Source organism: Corvus kubaryi, unplaced genomic scaffold (assembly GCF_017639235.1).
Source record: "Corvus kubaryi isolate FWS band 111438036 unplaced genomic scaffold, C.kubaryi_AGA036_p1.0 split3-73, whole genome shotgun sequence".
Taxonomy (NCBI): domain Eukaryota; kingdom Metazoa; phylum Chordata; class Aves; order Passeriformes; family Corvidae; genus Corvus; species Corvus kubaryi.
The window spans coordinates 14,554,573-14,578,565 of NW_024582091.1; the positions used below are offsets into that span (position 1 = coordinate 14,554,573).

The window sequence follows — 23,993 nt, forward strand, 5'->3', positions numbered from 1 at the left end:
CACTCAGCTGTCTGCTTCAAAAAGGACTGTCAGAAGACACAGGTGCACCTGCTATCTTCAGCTAACTTCTTGCAATAAATGATTTTGAAATTGTTTTTCATACATATAGAGACACATAAAAATAAAAGTATCAATATTAAAAACCACCAAATATCAAGGAACACTTTAATTTTGACAATGCATGGACCTGAGAGACAGCAGTAATTTTATATTTTGTTTTCCGTGACCCTTTTAATACTCATATACTAGAGCCACTAAACTATAATGAATATTGTATTTATTCATTCTTATTTTCTGAGCAACTCCTATTTCTAAATATGTTGCCTTTAAAAAGTTTCCTGTGCTGTATTAAGAGACTAAATGACAGAGAACTTGACAGGCTGCTCCATGAGAAACCTTGGGTTTTCCTCCTTTTTTGAAAGCAAAATAACTGCAAATGAGTTTTTCCTTCAGAGACACCACTAGGGATTCTTACTGCAATGGTAGAATGAACATTTTTTTGTTTTTTATTAAATAGTGGCTTCACTTCACTTAACCAAAGCTACCAGGGGCACTGGGTGCAGCTCCAAAAACTATCACGAGCTATTTGAAACAAAATTTTGAAACAGCTCAGCAGTTCTTAATCACAATCTTCCTTCAATTTCATGCAACTGTAAAAGTAAAAATAAAACCATGATCTGTTTAAATGCTGAAAACTCTTGTTTATAGTCTGTGGCCTTATGAATAGTGCCTTGATAGGGGAAGTAAAATGCCTGGTTTCCCACAAAAACATCAGTGAGAGAAAATGTGCCCAACAGCCCCATATATCATCGTAAGAATTCAATATCCAGGACATTTTCTGTTCACTGTGCTTGAATTCAGAGAAAGACGAGATAAGGTTAGAAAAACACAGCAGAGATTGCTTGTCACTTTAAAGCATCTCCCTGTGTTAACTGTTTTGTGCCTTAGGCTCTGAAATACCAACACGTTCTGTTAGACTGGGCTGAGAAGTAGCAGCTGAGCAGTTCCGTGATAAAGTACATGATAACTCAAGTGGGTGCTAGCTACAAGTGTTTGCAAGCATTAAGAATAATACACAAAGTAAAGCCCAACCATTCCTAAAGCAAAGGGCCGACAGCTCAGGTGGGTGGACAGCCATGTAGATTGAGTGTGTAATAAGGTAACACAGCTTTCCGTGCAGTGTAATGGAGCTGAAGAGAAAGTGGCAAAACAATGCTCAGAGCAAAAGCAAACTAAAAATTAATCTTTTCTAGTAGCAAACTCCTCTCTCCCTTCCTACTGCTTTTCTCACTGCTCCAGGGTAAGTATCAAGTGTCTCAGTCAATCCTATTACCTTAATCTGAGACATCCTTAGTATGGGTGAGGGATTACAAGCCTGGGAAGATGCAAGTCAGGGCTGAAAAACCATGTTCTCCAGTAAAGCTGGGAGCTGCCATCAACCAGCAAGAAACAGTCTATCCACTTTGGTCCTTCAGAGTTTAGAGGCTCGAGCTTGCTAAGATTTAACTCTCTGTAGTCCACCAAAAAATTGTCACTGCAATTGTACAGGTAAAATGAGAGATGACCCAAAGACAACCTAGTACCTAGGATCAACAGCCTGGGAAACTTATAAGCTGGCTTTAGTGAGCACCTTAAACTCAGCAGAGAGCTATGTAGCACAGTCTGCTGCTGCTCTTTTCTTCCAGGCTCCTCTAGCAACATAAATCACACTGAAAGATCTTTACAGGGTCAAAACAGAATTGAAAAGTGATTTCAAATATTATGTTACTAAGCAGTAGCACACCAATGGAAAATAAAATGTAATTTATTTCTCAGCACTGATATAGCGTCTGCTAAGCTAGTCCCAGAGAGTACTTCAAGAGCACAAGGCAGAACAGAGTTTATTACAGATTATTAGCAACTAAGCAGATTTCCTTTGTGTGCCTTTTAGAGCCTAAGCATCATCCAGTGCAGATGCATACCAACTAAAATTTTGGCTTGTCAACACTGCAGTACTGTAATATAATTGGGAGAGAGGGTAAATACATTCTCAAAAAACACGGGTGCTGGTGACATCTTTTTGGTTACCTAATTAAAAACAATTGGATTTTTAAAAGCCATCCTGACAGGGTATCAGGAGTTAAACTGTGACTTTTAGATCATTACATTAGAGCTGTCTGTTAGTCACATTTCTAAATACTGTATGAAAACATAAAGAAAAGCAGTGGAAAGCAGTGGTCCATTTAGCTCCTCACCAGGTGTCCAACAGTGGAAACACATATATATGAAAGGAGAAAACTCTGGCAATTTCTGGGGTCATTTTTTCCTTCTAATTCCTCCAGCATTCAGTTGCAAGAGCCTGGCCCCTGTTGAACAAGACTGCCACTGTTCCACTATGTAGATAACAGGGAACTCTGCAATTATTTTCAGTTCAAATGCAAGTTTAATTGTAATATAGAATTAAAATGTTTTAAATTTTACCAGACAACTTCCAGATTAAGGTCTACCACAAAATAAAGCATAACTAGTTTTGTCATTTTGCCATTACTCCATTAAGATATGTGAAATACCAGTTTTCAATTAGTGCCCTTTCATTATTCCCTTTTTGGCTCACAATCTTCACTATTTTGGATGCAGCGTGATCTTATGCTCAGGCAACAGCACAATTTATTATCGCTATTCATGTTCTCTTCAGATCTTGCCAACTTTTTCCAAGAAAAATACAGAAAAACTAGGATCTGTAATTCTAGTATTGCTGAACATGAAGAAGCAAGCCAGAAAAAAAAAAATTAAGGCTGGCAGACCATTATAAAGCATCAGTGAAAAGCTTGGGCAAATTTTGTTTCTGCTTCATGGATTCACTAACTGAGATCCAAACAAGGTTTATAAGGATAAAAATAAATAAAACAATATTTTACCGGACAGTGTTTGCCCTCTAGGACAAACACTTGGTGATACTGACTGTCTGCCAAGGAGAGTGAGAGTTGGAGTCACAGAATTTTATCAAAAAAGCCATTTTCCTTTCCTCTCACTTGGCAAAATAGAACATTATCTTAGCAGAGCAGGTTTCTGAACCTGGGTTTTTCAAAAACTGCAGAGTGCGTTGCTATGAAAGACAGGACATTGTCACATCACCAACCTTGGCACACAGGCAGGCAAACCACGATCTGTGCAGGCCAGTGTTCAGTGAATGAGCTTTGCAAAGTACTGTTTGCTTTCACCTGTTCCACAGAAATCTGGGGTTGAAAGGCCATGGTCAGAGGGTCTCCAGGGAATGCATGGGGACCTCCCACCCCACAGCTGGTATAGCCCTATGGTTCCAGGACCTGCACCATGTACCTGTAGGGCAATGGTTTCTTTACAGAGCTAAAATTACCCAGGCGCAATCGAGCACAGTCGTGCAGAATCTGACAAGGAAAAAAAGAAAAGTCTGATGTTTTGTGTACTCCGAGGTAAAAACACCAGCTGACAGACATCTACCACTTCCTACCTCTACCTCATACACAAATCAAAGGGAATCCCGAATACACAGTGTGGGACTGAGTATGCACAGGAACAATACAGGACATACAGCCTCGGCATACAGGAAGAGACTCCTATTTAACCTGTCGTGGGGAAAGCAGAGAAGACTATACCACAGATTACTGGTAATGTAATGGACAAAGAATAAATTGTCTTGGATTAGATAACCAAAATGTTCACTTCTTAATAGGAAACATGGACTATTCAACTGCATGGATAACTAGTGCTGCCCAGTCCTTGAGATGTTTAATTGTTGCAATCTGTTGGCATCCAGGAGATTTTTCAATTTTATGGCCTCTGAATGTACAACCCAGTTACAATTCTGACCTTGGGTATTAAAATAACATATTGAACTGATCAGTGGCTGCTGCTGTACCCATATACACCATATACAGATTCCCTGTTTCCAAGCACATAAAATGAAAAGCGAGTCAACAATGCTTCTTTTATAAGACTACACAATGCAGGTACATACCTATTTCCTAACATCTAGAGGAGTTTTCAGCAGTTGTACATCAGTATAACGCTATTAAAATCAATTACTTGATTTTGTTTTACAACCATGGGTTTTTGGCTCCAAAAATTTACAAAAAGATTATTTTTCAGTAAACATAACTCAAGAACACTAATTAGATGTGCCTTAACTACAAACAGGAAATAAGGACAAATAGAAGCTACCTGATTTCATGTTAGAAACTGTTAAGGACACTCAGTCCCACTAAGATGATGATTCTTTTATAGCTGCCAGAACAAACACAGATTCAGTCCAATTCCTGCTCAACAGCTGGTTACTTTAGTTTTGCATCAATACACAGCTGATAGACTATGTAACTACAGGGGAAGAAGAAACTTCATAAAAAGGCTGAGTAGCTATGTCATATCATCATGAATTCAGTTGTCTCTATTGCATTTGTAAAAATCATACTCTCCAGACACATTACAAAAGAAATACAAATCACAGTTTAACAATGCAACAATGTTTTCTTTGGAAAATTTCTATGATTGCTGAGAACTTCCAAAGTATTACACAGAAGAACGCTTTCCCCACTGGAAATCTTTATTTTTTTGCTGAGGCTTCTCTTTTTTTTTTTTTTTAAACCCACAACATTTTTTAATAATGATTCTAGCTACCCAGCCTAAGTTTGATGAAATTTCTTTAAATTTCATCACTTTAAACAGTAATGCACTGTTTAAAAATACAATGGCGTTTTCCGCCTTGGTCTACATTTCAATACAATGGAGAGTCATGCAACTCCAGAAGACAAACCCTCTGAAAGGGTTTATGGGCCCCAGGGACCTCTCTTTTTCCAAAAGTAACACCTTTATACTGAAACAGAAGCTGTTCCTTACCTGAAAAGAGTTCATGCAGCGAAGTGAAGGTGGCAGAGATGCGGTACTCAAACCCAGTATCACCAATAATTCCAAACACGTTTCTGATGGAAACTTTAAAGGATGAACTCCCATATCATTTTCCCATGCATCAGCAAGGCTATAGAGTTGAAAAAAAAAAAGGATCTTTTTCATTTTCTTAAAATATATCCAAACCGTAAGCTTCAATTAAGTATTAAAATGTGTCATATCACATTTTAACATGATAAAAAATTCCCTTCATGTTTTCCCTGTAAAAGTCCCAGATCAGTGCCTTTTACCACAAAAACACAGCGTACTTAGATAAAGTGCCTTAACCATACCACCAATATCTTTCAAAAAGATACATAATGTGAAAGGAAAAGTTAGCATATTTTAGGAAAAATCACTCATGTTTCTAATTCAAAGTTTCATTACTTCTGAACAAAATTTCATCTGTCACTGGTGATTTCCCATTATATAATGACTTTACACACAGAGTATTCTATGCAGAAGATAATGCCTCCACTTTTTATTTTGTTTCTAGAAAGAAAGATTCCATTCAATTCTGAAAAGACAGGAGGTCAGGCATGATTTTCAAAACTGATGTTCATGATGCTCACTGGGAACTTACTAACAGTCTGTACCAAGCAAAACTCAATCCCAGTTCATTTTATACAGCTTTTTTCTTTAGATGTATTAAAACAGTTAAGATTTCTAGAGTTACTCATAAAAACAACATTTCAGAAGCATATTCCTATAAACTGTTCCCACTATCACATGCTGAAGAACAAGATTAGTTCAACAAGATTTACTCAAGACACAAGATCATTCTGCTTCCTATAGTTCAGGCTTATTTCTTCCATAATGTACAAACTGACAGACTGATCAGTGATCCAGCTACTTCAATAACTTTGTCTGGGTAGGTAGTACCAGATACCCCTGGGTCAGATGAATGCCAATTATTCTCAGCAGACCTGAGTGCATCACTTTGGAAGACAATGCTTCCTACCCTTCTCCTTCAGAAGAAGGAGACTTCAGAATTTCAATAAAAAATCTTAGCATCAGCTTTCACTTTTGAATTCCTCCAGCTCTTCTGACTGAACTGCTGCTTATTTTAAGATACTTTCTAGAAACAGCTACATTTTTTTAAACACTTGGGAGAGGAGTCATGACCCCAGAATTCAGCATGGTGAAAACTGAGCAAATACTCTCTTTACAATATCTGTGTCACCCTGAACAGTTCTCATTCTTTCGGGTCTCCCAAACCAAATTACTGTCTGTAACGTCTTGCTTCTTACACATAGACTTGCATATATACTTTTTGTACATAGCACCTTCTTAGTTCTTCTAGAAGATGTCTCACTTAGCATAATTTACACATCTTTCTTCAAAGAGTGGGTGTACTTTCACCTTCTTACCTCCATTTGTCTGAAATTGGGCACTTGAATTTCAACTCTTTGCTTTTGTCTTTCCTAATATTTACATTTTTCCTCCTTCCTAATTTATCTATGGGTATATAAGAATCCAACTCTGTTTTGATACATAGAAGCAAGATCTATAATGCACAGAACGTCAGAGCGGCTTTCACCTCCCTAAAAAAAAAGAGCACTTTCTCTCATTCTTTTCTTTTTCCCCACATTAAAAGACAATCATATCACATCTAGATTACCAAATACACCAAGTCTTTTCTCAGACCTCACCAGAGTGAGTCATCTTGACAAAGGAAGCATTACATGGTAAAGAAAGGCAGCCTCTGGCTCTTCTAATGGCAGTGCATCACTTAAGATTTCCAACATGTCTGAGACTATACCAAAGGGCAGAGGACAAAACCTCCCACACATTAACTGCCTTTGTAATATGTAGTATCCCACTGGACACTTATACTGTGCCACATGGATCTGGAAAAGTTGTTAAATCTATTACAAAAACCCCCAACTAACCACTAGAACAGGAAGGTGAGATGTTTAGAAGAGACTGTGAAGTATTTTCATTATTGGAAGGTACAAGCCTCCAGTTAAGTCACAAATACTATGTCTACATTGAATGGAAACAAAATTCTTTTATAAGAATAAGTGGCCAAGCCCAGAAAAGGCAGCCCTGACTGGTTCAGAGTTCCAGGCTGGATGGGGCTCTGAGCAGCCTGGTCTAGTGGAAGGTATCCCCCCTCCCCACAGCAGGGCTGGAACTAGATGATCTTCACGGTCCCTTCCAACCCAAACCATTGTATGAGTCTATGATTCTATAAATGTTCCAGAAGGAACACTTAAAGCCACTTGATGAGCACTAAGTAACCAGTAACCAAGGAGTCTTGTTAACTGTAATCCAGAATGGAGTTTTACATTTCCTTATCACTTGGTAACTTCATTTCCCCACACAATTAGAAACTTACCTTAATATGCTCCCTACTCATTCTTTTTTCTACATTTTCTACAATCTGGTGATGCAGACAAATGTAGGTGAAGCTAGGAAAACAGGGGCTCTCTTTTTCAGAGAGTCTCAGCAAGTCTAAACAAAGCACTGTGCAGGCACCTTCAAACACAGCTAGAGAGTTTGGAGACTGGAGGTGGTATGCTAAGGTTCTGGATCCAAGGAAGGTGTTTCCACAGGTCAACACCCTCTCTGCAGAAAATCTTTTCAGAACCCCAAGCAATATTCAAAACATCACAACTTACATCATTACCCTGATTCTATTCTTGTGTTTTGATATAAGGGTTTTTTGGAGATGCGTCCTCATTTTAAAGCCCAACTAGTACAGCCCTGGCACTGAACTAGGGATTTTCCTTTTGTGGCTGTTGGTTTATTTGAGGGAAAGAATGCTTGCATAAAGACATTTAGTCTAATCACATTGCAAATCTTGTTTACTAATTGCTCAGTTATTAGTATTTCCTGAAATTATTCCAGTGTATTGCCTTATTACAAACAAAACCTGTGTATCCCAGCACTTACTGCTCCAGGAACACATGCTAGGAATTAGTTTTTGTGACTTGCCCTTTCACAGCATTTAGCACAAATGGTTGTGGGAAGTCACTGCTTTATTAGATCATTTCTCTTTGTTCTTCTTTATCCCTATTGCTTTTAGAAACATTTTTCCATAATCTTTATCGTGGAGGAAAGAGAAAAGCATCTATGCTTAAAACAAAAGCAAAACAAACCACAAAGAATCCACTGCTTTTCACCTTAGTTTCGCAGTCTTTCTGTATAAGGGGAGTTGTCTCACTTCCAGTACAGGAGAGGAGACTGCTTTCTGTTTACTGGAAGAGGTAGATTAGCTGATAATGTTCCTCAGGAGCGTGACCATCCACAGAGGACAACTCAGCCCACCAGTTCCCAGCACAATTCCCAGAGATCACAGCACAGCTTGGTATGCTGGCTGAAAGGAATAAGGGGAAGATAAGACATTAGCTTGAGGAAAATGAGATCAACAAGAGCAATAATGCTGTTCTTCCTTCAGCAAATATTCAACTTTTCTACACTGCAAAGAAGCCTTAAGATTCTGGACTTCACAGTCTGACACAAAAAAATATGACCCTCAGTATCAAACAAAATTCATAAATTCTGCATAGATTCTCTAACTCATTGTGGGGGACAAGACTGCATCTACTTTGGACTAATTTTGTGACACGTAAAATCTCACCACTACCTATTGACCTTGCCAGTGTTTGAGGGAGACATGAGTCAGTTTTACAAACCAGGCTTTAAAATAGTGAAAGGTAGAAAAATACTCAGGAAAATGGTTCAAGCTCAGAGCATGCTCTGAGTCAAGAAAAGGACATGCCAGAGTGATTTTTTTCACAGGATGTTAAATCCACCTCTGTGAATCACCATCATCATCCAGTTTTGTCTGTCAGTGATCTCACTAACAGGAAAACACAAATAATTCTAAGCATTTTGTCTGTCACTCCATTCTTTCCATTTTCTCTCTCTTTTCTTCATCCCACTCCTCCCCAGGACTCGTATTAATCCACTTAGCTTATTTCAACCAAATTTTCTTAAGCAAGATCTCAAATAAATTAGGTTTGGGCAAGTTTTATGTTTTCCTGAAAATCACTGTCTGAGTACAGAGAAAAAATGCACATTAGTAACTCCACAGGGAAAAGCTGCTGATGGAACACAGCAACATATATACCAGCTAATCAAGTGGTGTTTACCTGGGAGAACATGAGCATAAACTCCATCATATGACATTTCTATCTAGCAAAAACAACTACTATAAGCAAAGTAAACACGTTAGTCAGAGCCCACAATAGTCCCTAATGAGTGAGACAAACTGAGAGACTTGGTGCTTTTACACAAGTGCACTCTATGTTGTGGAGTTCAGGACAACTGGAAAAAAAAAAATCTTAAATTTTGAGGCAGGAAGAAGGACTGGTGATAATGGAATTGGTCCCCAGTAAGAACAAGTCAGAGGTTTCCCCACTGTTAATCAAACTTCAGATGCAGCCTCTGCAAATGAAAGTGAAACCTCAAACTCAGAACTCCTTCAATCTAAGAGGTATCTATTAGTCTCACCCATGAAAACACAATGAACAGACGTAAAATTAAAAGATATAATTAGAACCTTCAAAGAACTTTCATTTTGAGAGGGACAGAACCACATATGGTGAATGCTAATAAAACTCTAATATATTTCTGGCACACATTTCAGAACTGAACTGAAGTAGTACAGAGAGTGAAGAAGTAAAACTCAAGGGGGTGATACTTGGCTACTGTGCTAGATGCTGATGCGGAACAACCATGTGCTATGAGCTAAACTGTCAGCACAGAGCATTCAAAACAAGTAAGAAATAAAGATGACAAGCTGAGATTATCTTCCCCCTTGTCCTTTTCAATGCTTTCCCTAAGGAACTGGTCATTTGAAGGAGAAATTTAGAACATGATATGACTGTCACATTCCCATAACCAGTAAAAGAAATACAGCTAGGATAGTAAAGTTCCCATAGTCATATGTATATAATGTTTTAAAAAATGAAGTCGTATTTTCAAAGCTGTTTAGTTGATAATAATGGGAAAGCTGGGAAAATTTTGATTTCTTTAAAAAATAAAAAGAAATCACCGAATGCTCTATGAAATTCAACCAATTTATTCTGAAAGCACAGAGGAGCAAAACTTGAAAACAACTACTCAGATAAGATTATAGATAAGACAGTTACTTCTCTAGCAGAAATAATTGATCACAATGTTCTTAGATAATGTTTTACATTTGAATCACCATGGATCAGAGAATGGTATTTCTCCACTGTTTACTATGACATTGATCCCAATGAATTGTCTGTATAAGTTAGAGTAACATTTCAAAACCGTGTCCTTAAAAGCAAGGTTTAAGACACCAAAATAATGAAATACATTTATTTCATAATTTCTTGATATACAAACTAGTAAACTAACACAGTCATCCATCAGGTTATGAAACCCACTCACAACATCCTAAATCTTCACAGAAAAACACAACACACACGGCACATCAGTGAAGCAAAAGAAAACTTTGTATTTCAAACCTGAGAGAAACTGACAAAGTTTCTCACAAGATTTTGAAAAACTGGACCAGACTTCTGACTAGATTGCATTTATTTCAAAAGAAGCCTCTTCCATCAGTGCTAAAGACATTAATTAGTAATCACCCTTCATCATGCATGAGATTCACTTTTAAATGCAACTGAGCTGTCTCAGCAACAGAAAAAGTAAGTCTGCATTTGAAGAGGAACAGATAAGCCCTTTTTTCCTTTCCAGCACATCCCCATCATCACCTCTAATTTAGCAGGCTACTTCTACAAATATGTTAACCAAGGGTAGTCTACACAGGTCAAAACTGGAAAATTAAAAAGCTCTTACTCAGTGCTCTGCTCAGTGTTGCTGAGGCAATGTATTAACTAGATGTCTTGAGGTGACTGTATGACACTGTATTCCCTATCGTCTGCCCTATGCCAGACATGAATCCCGTGCCTTTCTGTGTCTTTAAACTGGGTCCGAGAGAAAAGGAGAAAAAAAACCCCAAGCGGTTTTGTGTTCAAGGACACAGATACACACTCCCCTGCGTTCCTGGCTGCTACAGAGCGGAGGAAAGCACCTTCCTGCTTTTCCCAGCTCTCAGCTCCTTCCTCAGGAGAGAGATGGAGAGTTCAACTCCTTTGTTTTTCAGCTAGTCTGTGAGCTGAGGCAAGAAAGTTTTTTTTTCCCTCGGCACTTTGGCTTCTTCTTTTTCTTCTCTTCTGGACTGTTCAGCAACACCAGAACATCATTGGGAGGCCTTACACCATTGGCCCAGAGGGGGCCCACACCGAACCCCAGCTCTGGAGAGGAGAGAGCCACACCCACAAGGCCTTTGAATTTTGCCAGCTTCTCTCCACAGTGAGATGTTTTATTATTTAGCATTATTCTCTTTTTTTTTTTTTTTTTTCCCATGCCTGCATGCACTCTGCTTGTTAAATAAATAACTTTTTTTTAACTTTTCACTTTCCTCTGAGGAAAATTCTTTCTGAACCTGGTGGGGAAGGCGTGGCTGTAACCCGTCTCCTATCAGAGGACGTTCATTTTGGACGTTCCTCCGAATTTGTCTCAAACCGTGACACTAGATTTTATTAGTTACGATCTGGGTAAATGCACTCTGCATTGAGGGCTCCAAAAGCTGTGAAACTCTTGAAGGAGATGTTAACTGCAGCTTCAGTGCTTTGATGAAGCACGCCTGTGCCGAAGAATCCAATATAAAAGCTGACAGAAGCTCAACCCTAAATCTCAGAGTTCACTAAATGTTGTTAAAGCTGCCCTTTCCACAAGTAGAGCTCTGAGAGAAAAGACAGATGACTTTACTGAACCAAAGGACAAAGCTGCTAAATTAAATAACTATTTGTAAAAATGATTTAATCTAAAAACAATTCTTAATTATGGTTGATGATGTGTCTATATACTTAATGTACCGGGAGGCTAAGTTATTTATACTTTTAATTATCCTTGCAGTGATCTAAAAATGACATAAAAATCAATGCCTGCTCATTAGCTACTAAACTCTTACCAAAATTTAAATAATATGGACGACTAAGAAGTGTGGTACTTTCACAGTCTAGAGTACGTTCCTTTGGAAAAAAACTTGCTCTGCAGAACCACTGCTTCCCTCCTGAAACAAACATCTGTGGTCATGTTCTACCATTCATTATTCATCCTGAGCAGCTGGGAGTGTCAAGTGTGGGTTTTGAGCAAATTTTCCCTGGGATCTTTATTAGTTGCATGGTATCCCAAACCAACAGGTATTAAATCTCTCGTAAGAGACAAAAAATCGAAGAACAGAATTTAACACACTGGTGTCCTTGCAAGGAAATGAGCAAGAGAAGGGAAGTAAGAAGGCAGAGAGCCTGACTTCTTGTATTTTTTGCAATAGACTACAGTGGTCAACACAGAAGCTCCATCTCAAAGTTTTAAACATTTTCTTTTTCATTGTATCACTACAGAGACAAGATCACATTTAACTGAATTTCTGTATTTTCACATGGTCTTAAATACTATTGCTTGCAAAGCATTCTCATTATAAAATTACTAACATATAATCCTTACAATAAAGTGCACCAAATATATAGCATATAGTACATATATTTTAAAGTAGCATATATAATTATATTAGTTATATATACAACAATCACATTAATATACAATTATACATATTTCTATATATTAATATAATAGTTGTATATACAAGGACATGCTCATTATTAATAGTCTTCTATCTTTTTTTCTGAGTAATGAATACTTTGATTGGAAAAAATATGCAATTCTGAAGTCTAGTCAAAAAGAAGTTACATAGAAATCCACTGCAAAAACAATTCAGTGGGTTTAAAATACCCTATCCTGCAAAATGTAAGTCCTTCTTGAACTTTCAAAGTGTCACCATTTGAAAAGGGCAAGTTATTTAATACTAATAAGAAAGCCTTATAATGAAAATTCATATTTAACCTCACCAGAGTACCAGTGCCACAATATTTTTCAGAAGGGCTGACATAAGAGGTATCAACTGATCTTGTAATATTTCAAAGCGTCTTTTAATTAACATTATGTTATTTGCTCTGATGAATGCTTTTATGATTTAAAATCCATACTCCACATGCAGTTTTCTCATTTCTTACTCCAATAAATAGCATAGATTAAATAACTCATGCCAAAAGGTACATTAAAAGCCAGTGGATTAAATAATTTTGTTTGCATTAAACAACTACATATGAATACCAATGACATTAATTTTATTAATGCATTTGAAATTATTTTACAATTTCTTGACATGCTTTGATCATTGTAAGCTATTTAAGGGAAGTCAGAAAGAGAAGTAAAAGCTGCCTATTTCAAAATGTAAAGCAAAGCCCAAATTATTTTCCTTCTGCTTCACTCCAACGAACATTTTTGGTAGACTCAACTGCCCTATATTAACTTAAATGTAACTACATTGGTTTTGGTATAGTTATTAAGAAATGCTATTTGCACAATAAAGTCTCTGAACAGTCCACAGAATTCAATTCTTTTTTTTCTCAAAGGGTAAAGAGCAAAAGCAGAAAACCAAACAACTCTGTTAGTATACTGTGCCGACACAGACGAACAAGGTTGTTTACAGGTAGATTATTCCTCTGAAGCACAGAAAGCTATCTCAACATACTGCAACTTTTTGCATAGCAAGAAATCTTGACATTTTAATCCTGTTCAGGAGTAACTTTGTCTTGGAGTATGTAATTTCAAAGTAATGCCCAACATACTTCTCCAGACTAAAGATTTTTGGGTGTTCACCAACTGCTTTTCTACATTGCCTTCCCTCCTCCATCTGGCTGCTATGCAATTTCAAAAGCATTAATTTTAAGTTGCAAACTCTTATCACCCATAAAATATTTTCATTCCATTGCAAAACAGCACCAACTGTACAGTCTCTGTTGAAGACAAAACAGAATTTCAGCTGCAAGAATCACTGAAATAAAGCTTAAACATCACAGAAGGATTAGCAGGTGTTCATCTATTCTGAAACCTCTAAGTTGAAGATTCATAAGATCTAAAACAAATGTATGGAAACCTAAATCAAGCAGCAATGTCTAAAGCAGACTTATGTCCAATGGGACATCTAGATACGTGGGACCACAAACACTTGCAAATGTACTAAATTTAAAATTCACGACAGTTCTCAAACCATGCACAGATGGTCCGTGAGTACAACTAAGACATTGTCATCTCTATTTAGCTTCAGCACCAGGTAAGCAGAAGAAGGATCATCAAAGAATGAAGAGAAAAAGTGATTTTAATTTTGTGGGAACTGACCTTGGATATAAAATCCCAAACCTGCTGGGTATGTCCCAGAGTATGTTGTACCAGCAAAACCCCAGTCCATAAAGATATGGCAGCAGCAGATCTATCCACAGAGCCAACACATAGCAACAATTGTCTATGGAGAGAGACATTCTTTCTTCATTCACCTCCAAGATCAACAGTTTACTGCAAAAGCTAAACCTGTAAAAGCAGAAAACTGCTGCAAATTTTCATCAGTGACAGTGAAGTTCTGTTTTAGAGCATCTGGCTGAGGGATACAAGCTCATGGAGAAAACAGCTCCTGCTGGGCCTGTGATGTCACACATATCTACACATAATAGTAAGAAAACATGTCAGACAGTGAATTCTGTCACAATATATATTTTTTAAACTACTTTTTAAAAATTCCTACATAATTCTTGCCTACCTGGGTGCAAGAGCAGAATCCACATTAATTTAGTTTTCCTACAAAACCAAGAAAAGCACAGGAGTTTAGCTCTTGCTGAGCACTGCCTAAAGTCTGCCGTGACTGCTCTTCAACATCCACACTATGCAGAATTGCTGGTGCAGCTCCAAAGTACAGTGTAATTGCTGACTTCTCAGCAGCAAAGCAATGTGGTCCCACTAAAAGAAGCAAATTACTCTCATAAAAATTGCACAGCCAATGCTTTAGAATAACCTTCTTCACTTTCATGGTTGTGCTAAGGCTTTAAGCTGCATTTCTTTTCATGTCTTACTGCATCCCAGGTGGAAAGAATTAAAGTAAATTTTCTGAAAACAATAAAGATCAGACTGCTGTAGCCAGATCACTGCTGATAATTGACTATAGTGGAGGATGGCAGTAGCAACAGTGGTACTATGACTCTAGAATGCAGGTTTCTTGAATATGCCTATACAGCTCAGAATGAAGGCATAGCTTTGAATGCTTCTTAAAATACTTTTCTTCACCTTAAGCACCTCTTGATTCCTTCCTGGATACATCTTGCTCGAAATTAGAACAGATGGCTCATAATTTCCCTAATGTATGACAGTAACTGTAGACTACTGTGCTTGGGATGGATGCAGAGGACACAGCAGTGTGCTACTGACCTATGCTAACAGCCTGACTGGTGCCACCTTACTTGCAGGGAATATCAAATGTAAGCAGCAACACGACCAAAGTAAAAAGCCTCTCTTCCCAGCATGTATGAACCAAGTACTTGAATTCTCAAGTTACATCTCTTTTTTTAACCTTTCAACACTTTGGATATGTATATAAGGGTATATAAAGGCCACTTGCCCTAGCAAATGGGTGTATGCCTCTTCTAATAATGCTCATTTCCTGGAAGGTGGAAGTGCATAGCAGAGCTGTAGAAAAACAAAGTACTGTGTAAAAGCTCCTTCTGACAGCTGCTGACATCAATATGGTTACCCTAGTAAATGCAAAGTAATTCCAGACAGCTCACCCTTAAAAGACTGATTCAATTTTAAGGAAGCCTGCTCATGGGACTAGTGATGTCTGCTGGACCGGCTGCCTTCCTCAGCAGACTCTTCTTGCAGCTGTTGCTGTCAACCTGTAGTCTTTGTCATCCAGAGCATTGACAATGTATTCCTCTAGCTTTACAGGCTTTGTGGGGAAAGTATAATTCAGAAGGTTTATCTCCAAAACTGTCCAAATAAAGCAAATGTGCCTAAAAATCAGGGCAGGAGAAGAAGGGTGGAGGTAACTGGCAAGATAGACAGAAAATACAAAAACACAGAATCATGTAGATTGGAAAAGACCTCTAAGATCATACAGAGCAACTTTTAACCTAGCACCACCAAGTCCAAGTACCGTCACAAACACTTCATTTTCCCAGAGAAATAAAACATATTTGCCTCAGTGTATTTTTTCCACAAACCAACCTCAAGAACCTACAGAATCTTATCAAGGGATGCTAGTGATGGGTCATAAATGCAGAGCACCTTCTCACTGTCTGCACATTAGCCAGCGTGTCCTGTGTGCAGCTGAGCTTCCCACCTGAAGGCTGAGACAACAAGCTGTCTCTCAGCCCTTCCAGGCATCATGACACTAGGTAGAAGGACCAGAGAAAACTCAAAACATCTCTGCTGTCTCCTGGGCTACACTGCCACAAAACTCCCACAGAGGAATGATTTTACAGACTCTTTCCTTCCTCCTCCCCCTCCCAAGGTTGGAAACTCCAATCATAAAATAGGAGACCCAGGAGGAAGACACAAATATCTTTTCCAAAAAAGATTGGCATGTCTAAACTTTTGAATGTCCAGATGTTATCAGTAACACTACTCTCCTGAAAGTGCCTTTACATCTCTCCATGGATCTATAATCTTCATTTAAAAATCATCAAAATGAGGTGTTATATTGGTGAACATAAAAAACGTGGTGTCAGGTATCCTATCACAAATACAAGGGCCCTTCACTTCACAGAAAGTTTCCCTATGTACAAATGCTATGTTCAGTACCTGAGAATTATTTTTCACCATATAAAATGTGAAAGGTTGATAAAGAGGGAATCAAAAAATCCAAAACTATCATTCTAAAGAGTGGCAAGGCAGATCAAATATAAAAACTAAATTCTTGAACTGGTTCAGTACAAAAGGTTCCAGAAACCTCATGAGCAGTATGCCCAAACCCACTGAGGGTCAGATGCTTAAGAAAGAGAAGACCTATGTAATTTGAAATGGTATTTAATTCACTTCAGTTCAGCCAATCAATTCTCAGATGACCAAATTATTCTAAGAGCAAGGGGATAAAAAAAATCTAAAGCTGGAGACTGTAAAGAAAATTTAGCTTTCAAAGAGAAATAGCAGTTCTCATAATGAAAACAGAGGCAGTGAACCAAGCTGCAGTACCTTAGCAAGGAATTTTATTAGTATATTTATTTCAAAAGAAATTAGTATACAATGTCCAAAATTTTAAAAAAATGTACTTTCTATTCTTGATCTCTTATAATAATTCTAAGCATCACAAATGCAATGTCAAGAATTGAGTTATTTCAGCTCCTAGTTTCATCTGTGATTGACTTGTTTTCCAGTTTCATTTGTTTGAAGTCCTCCTTCATTCACTGAGGCATTACTGAAGTCAGTCCAAAAATACCTGGTTTGCTTGCCTAAAACAGCTACCAGATGATTTCCAAATTGGTAACTCTGACTGAAGTATCTACAGAGTAGCAGCAACTCTGTCATGTGTGCCCAACTACAATACTCATAATTAACAACATCTCAAACCTCACAGATGCTGCAGAAAAAGCAAAAAAAGACCCCACAACAGCAAAACAATTCAAGAGATAGACAATAATGGTTTGGTGTTTCCTCAGATTTAAAGATTATTTTACTAACTCTGCATCCTTAAAAGAAGAACTTTGTACCCAGACTAAATCATTCTATACTAAGCAAGGTGAATACAATGATGTTCCAAGACAATGTTCCCATCATTTATTGAAACAAAACATCATTATCTGGGGCATAGGAGACATTACATATTCCTGTTGGATCTACACAGTGTAAAAATACATGCAGATGCTGCTTAAAGATCAGCATCTGTAGCTTAATCATTAATCTAGAATACCTATGTGTCTGCATTCTGTCATACAATACTCAGTGTCGCTGCCTGTAAAAACGGTAATACCAGGCCCAACCACATTCAGGCTTGCATTTTTTCTTCAAGGTTTTCTGGGACTGTGCAGCTCAGTTACCTGTAGACTGCCCTGTATGGACTGCCAATGAATCTAAATACTTTCTGAGTGACCTCACTAAACAGCTTGTCAGAGCTAGTTATGAGAAGGGCTTGATGAATGGAGACCATTGCAAGGAAGAAGTAGCATATTTTTCTAGTCACTATTCCAGATAAGGCTTCTGACACTGACAACATAAAATTTACCTTTACCAGAAAAACTTACACCCTTAAGGAATCATGGCAAGTATGCAGTGTTACAAACTTTTGTTGTGGTGTGTAGTAATTTCAGGCTGAGGACAGAATACCATGCACAACAGGATCTATCTGCACAGAAGCAATTAACTCAGTTTCAGGACATTATAACATCATCATGTCCGACACTCCGGTTGTGCCACTGAATGATCTACAGAATGGAAATCACTTGCTAACTCTGGAATGCAGGCAGAAGAGCAGTCTTACAGATTTGGCAAAAGCAAATCAGAAGCAAAGCTTAATTCAAAGCAGCAAACACTGAAAATTAAAATGGCAGAAATTTACCCAAAAGAAAGGCTGAATGAAATGGTGTACATATTTATCAATCTATAACCCTTACAAAAGGAGAACGCCTAGTTTCTTGAGAGAGACAAAGAATGCATTTAAGTTTCTGGATACACAGATTGCTCAGATTTACAAAAGGAGTGAAAATGTCTAAAGCAACTCTGGTGCTTTGAAAGTGTGGAACTTAAAACTTTCTGCCAACTGCACTGTGGCCTCCTGTAAAGTATCCTTCCTAAAAATATTAGGTTCAATTTTTATAATTTAATTAAATGGTCTAATGTTACATCAGATTTTTCTTTTCCAAGCCTGTGGAAACAGTTTAATTTCCTAATTACTCAAAGGAAACAAGAGGGAGTTGAACATATAGTATCTCATGAAATACTTTCCACCTAATTCTCCTTTTAGAGTTTCCCAGCAGAAGGAAGTAGAGGGATACTAAACTGAGGTTGCAACAGTGGCAAAATGTATTGTAAAAATTATCTCTTAGAGAAAGAACAGAGATTTGGGTGCTGAAGAGTGAGACTAAGAAATCAGATTAATTGTACAGGAGAATTAATCCTCCTGCTAGGGAATGAGGTGTATCCTTCATTGTCTGCTTTTTCTTCAGTGTTGCAAGTAGTTTTCTTCTAACAATGCTAAAGTTTTCCACTGCTGGTTCCTAGTATAGTGAAATGGCCTTAAAATTCAAGAGCTGCTACCACTCTAATTTACATTTTGTATTTGTTAATAGTAACTGTGGCTTTGCAGTAAACTAATTCAGAGGGAAGATCCCTCATACCTTTCTCTATTATTTCAATTCTATGTTTATCAAATTCTCTTCATTTTTAAAGTGCTGTCTGAAGAGCAGCTTTGCTCTGCATGGCTAAACATAGGAAAGTTTTTGTCTTCAATACGGGTTTAGATATATGATCCCAAATCTCAGTGGGCCTTGTTAAAGCAACATCATAAATTTTTTACACTTCTTTATGAGTTTGGAAAAAAATAATTGTTCTACGTATCAGTCTGAGTTTATACTGACTAATGTGGCCTTAGGGAAGGGACTGTTGAAATTCATGCATCTAGTCATTAGAAATGGATTTACAGATGCAATTATGATAAATCAGCATAGGTTTATTAAGAATTTTTTTTAAATTAGTAGTTACAGGTGAAAAAAGAAGACCTTCAGAGCCAATGCTTAAATCCTGTAAAGCTGGTGTAACCTGCTATTTCTGTGCACCATGAGCACACTGGGAGGTATTCACATCACTCAGCATTGGTACTCAGTGACCTGATGGATGAGATGAAGCTACTGGTCTCAGCTGTTGACACTGCCTGGACATCTGAACTGCTCATCACTCATTTCCTAAACTGCCATGGTTCACTGTGCAGTGTCTTTAAGCAATCCAAAACCAGCAACAATTTAGCTTCAACCATATGCTCTAAACTGCAGCAGTTGAGGACTTGACTGTCAAGTGGCTCAGATGTCTGTGCTGCAAAAGCAAGGCAAACAGCTGGTGCAGTAACCTCACCTAAGACCATGGTTGAAAAGCAGGGTTGGCTTCAGCAAGACAATCTAATTTTCCCATCTAGGCCATGCAGGGAGAGTGGCAGAGAGGCAGCAGCAAACCCAGTTAGCAATGTGGTATCCCCTTGCCTTGTTACTAATGGTCACACCATAGACCCCAGGAAAGGCTCTATCTAACCACAAACCAAGAGAATTAAGCACTATGTAGAAAATATAGCCCTAATATGAGCTACTCACTGCCACTGTCACACCAGCCAGCAGCCTCAACACTGTCACTGGTACCAGGGGATGGTGTCTTTGATACCCTGCCCTAAAACAGTATTGAAACAGGTGTGCATTCAGGGCTGTAGAATAGCCACAAATAGTAACACTTGTTTTGTCAGCATAACAAACCAGGCAAGTGGCAGAGAAAAATTATTTAAGAAAAAGAAATCAAATTAAATCAAAGTTGAATGAACCAGTGGTCTGTATGGTGAGATGGCACTGCTGTTACCCTTTACATAGAGCCCTAAGTTCCCTATCCACAGTATAAAGCACTTCCCTGGGTGTTCTTATGGAGGTTATTCCTACCAGCTGCGCCACATGAAGATTTATACATGCTCCATAAACTTTAATTCCCTTTTTAAGTCCTATTATACCAAGCAGGGGGCCATTTCTGAAGTTGAAATGGATTTTCAGAACAATATAAAGATTAAAATGTTTTCTGGCCTCTGATTTTTAAACCTTTGGGTAAAATTAAATCTCTTCCACAGCACTGTTGATATTCCATATAGAAATATTCACAAATACCAGGCACTCCAGAACATTATGTCTGAATCCAAAGGGAGAAGTTATCCTGCTGTACAAAAAAAATGCTGTAATCACTGTTCACAAAAATCTCTCAGCTTGATGCTTTGAAGTTTTTTCCTGATGTACTGACTTCAGAAGAGAAGGAAATGCAGTATTTCAAGATGCTATTACCCGAAGCAAGCAAGGAACACCACAAATCATAGAAGTGGTTGATTCTGAATCTGCTGACAGCAAAATTTATTCTTTCTATTCATCAATCTAATTGCCAAACAAAAGCCTAATGATTGAAGTTAGAATTTCACATATGTCATATTTTCTCTTTCACACTTAAACCACAATTTTAGTAGTTTATTTTTATCATCATTTTCCCTCTTCACAAAAAATTGTACCTCTTGCAAAGATTGTAAAGAAGCTCACTCTATGCAGGTACTAACACAAAATTGACATTAAAGTATCAGCTGTGGCTACAAGTCAAATTTAACAAGCAATTAAATCCTAAATAAATAAAACCAGGAGTCAAGAGCACAGCTTCATCGCCTAAAAATAAACTTCAAGTTAACTCAAAATCCTAAGCTGGTATAGATTTTTTTACATATTTTACCACATCCCACAGCTCACTTTGGAAACTCACAGCAGACCGACTGTCAATCTGAAAAGACTCAACTTTCCACTAGCCCCTTTTCCATGTCCTCTGCCAGTATACGTCCTCACGTCTGTCAGATTTCCTCTGCGCAGGGAAATACTCTCCCACAAAGAACTCCTCCACCCTTCCCCAAACTGTCCCTGGTTTTAACACCTCCTCTCCTCAGAGCTATTTCCCAGGTTTTCCTTTTCAACTATTGTGAAGCTTTCCCCTTTCTGCAACAGCAGAAATTTAACAGTGCCTGTTTAATCCAGGCTGATGCCGATGGAGCCCTTGGCAGCACTTCGGCAGGGCTGTCCAGAGTACCTCTGTCCCGCTGCAGACCCAAAGCACAGGAGGAAGAATCACACAAGGCCACACATCAACCTCGTGAGAGCACTGTGGGGGCTGCACCATGCACATACACCTTGGCATGGTCAGATTCCCGAACGCAGATTGTTTTGGCTGTTTCATTTTATAAGCTTTCTTAAAATTTTATGGGTCAAGAAAAAGGGAAAGCTAGTGTCAGCTTAGAAGTACAAGATACAGGATAAGGGAGGCATGCAGCCTGGCAGCCAAGTTCTGGACATGAGCAAGAGCAGAAGAACAAAGGAACAGAAAATTTAAATTTACATTTAAATCAAGTCAATGCTGATGCAGGAGTTGATATTACAGATAGACTAAAACAGATTTTTGATGAAAGGAAGTAAGGCATGGAAAAACTGTGTCACAGACACCAGCTCAATGAGAAGTCTTTGAGTAGATGACTTTGTTCAAAGTGGAGAGGCAACACCTGAAAACAAAACAGCTATAAATCTTTTGTACATAAAGTTAATTAGAATGGACTTCAGAGGAAGGAGAATACATCATAGGTAAAGAAATAAAACTACACTTGATAATTAACGAATTGTTGAATAACAGTCCAATCAAGACTATGGTACCAGTGTGGCTCTCTATGCAAAGATGTTATGAGACTGGAAGAATTGCTGGCTCAAAACATTTCAGGTGCGTGTGTGTGTGGGAAGGGAGAGGTCAGGCCTTGCCTTTGGTGAGTCGATGCCCTGCCCGGCACACCCCACACACCCCCAGGCCTGTATCGCAGCCCTGCAGTGGCTGCCAACCCCTGACACATCAGAGGCAATGCTCCACACTCACCTCTGGAGCTCCATTCCAACCCCAGAGTGGCCAGATGACCAGAAGTCCCACCGTGGCTGAAGGGTATTTAAGCCAGGACATGCATTGAGCACATCTTGACCCTACCTCTTCTTGGAATTTCTATCAGCTGAACACCACTGGAACCAGGAGTGGTAGCTATACTTGTTTTTTCTGAATATTTTCTGCCCTTCTTGTTCTTCTACTAATTCCCTCTTCTCATAGTTTTGAGTAACTTAAAATTAGATGGGATTGGAGTTTGCCAAGTTGATACTTTGAGAAGTTGCTTTTATGTTGATAGAATGCTGCTCTAAACTTTTGTCGAAGTTCTCTGATTTTCCAAAGTTGCCAGTAAAGTTTTTTTATTGTCTTGGCCTCTTGAGAATACCTTGTCAGTATTCTTCCCGTGCATCTAAGTCAGAGTATATAAAAAACCTTTTAAGTCTTGTCAAGCAAGTTTTTGGGGTCCTACAGATGTCACTCCAAACTGCTTCCAGAGAGCAAAAGAGGTATGTTGAAGGTGAATTTGAAAGTCTTTTGGCAGGTGAGTCTTTAAACTAGATGTTTAAAGCTAAAATACTCACCTCCCTGCAAGAACAGGTATTGGGCTGCTACTCTCATAGCCATACACAGAGGGAAAATAGGCATGGTCAATCCAACATCTCATTTCTGCATAGATCTAATAGTCCTGTCTTTTGGCAATTACTTGGCTGAAGCTCTATAATTCTGCAGCAATTTTATTCCCCGGAACAACCCTTCCCATCTTTCCAATCAGACCTCCTCCACCTCTTCCTCAATCATTCATGCCCACATACGGTGAGGTGGATTGAGAACTGACTGAAGGACACATCCCAGAGGGTCGTGATCAGTGGCACAGGGTCTGGCTGGAGGCCTGTCACTAGTGGTGTCCCCCAAGGTTCAGTAGTGGGCCCAGTATTGTTTAACTTACTCCTCCATTACTTGTATGGAGGGGCAGAGGCCTCCTCAGCAAGTTCACTGATGACACAAAGCTGGAGGAGTGGCTGATACCCCAGGGGGCTGTGCAGCCCTTCAGACGGACCTCAACAGGCTGGAGAGAGGAACCTTCTGAAATTCAACAAAGGCGGCAAGCACAGGGTCCTGTACACCTGGGGAAGAGTAACCCCAGGCTCTACTACAGGCTGGGGACTGACCTGCTGGAAAGGCAGAGACGGACCTGGGGGTCCTAGCGGACAACAGGCTGTCCATGAGCCAGCAGTGTCACTGTGGCCAAGAAGGCCGATGGTATCCTGGGGTGCATTAGGAAGAGCACTGCCAACAGGTCAAGGGAGGTGATCCTGCCCTCTACTCAATTTTGGTGAGGTCACATCTGGAGTCCAATTCTGGGTTTCTCAGCACAAGAGAGACATGGAGCTCTGGGAGTGGGTCCAGTGGAGGACAACAAAGTTGATGAGATGACTGAAGCATCCCTCTCGTGAGGAAAGGCAGAGAGAGCTGGGCCTGTTCTGTCTGGAGAAGAGACAACTGAGAGGGGACCTCGTCAATATCTATCAGTGTCTAAAGGGAGAGTGTCAGAGGTTGAAGAAGCCAGGCTTCTCAGTGGTACCAAGCAACAGGACAAG

At 38.9% G+C, this 23,993-nt stretch overlaps 1 protein-coding gene across 5 annotated transcripts in view; it reads right to left on the reverse strand.

The window, feature by feature from the left end:
• UBE3D (ubiquitin protein ligase E3D) overlaps positions 1-23,993 on the reverse strand; it is a 164,325-nt gene that overhangs the window by 111,985 nt on the left and 28,347 nt on the right. For 4 of the 5 annotated variants that reach the window (XR_006014115.1, XM_042016463.1, XM_042016465.1 and 1 more), the window contains exon 9: positions 4,852-4,990. Coding sequence is in view for 3 of the 5 variants with exons in the window: in XM_042016463.1 (XP_041872397.1) it covers positions 4,852-4,990 (139 nt within the window). In the remaining 2 variants the exon portion in view is untranslated. Of the gene's footprint in view, positions 1-4,851; positions 4,991-8,027; positions 8,222-23,993 lie in introns of those variants that run through there. The other variant, XR_006014116.1, reaches the window with a different exon arrangement.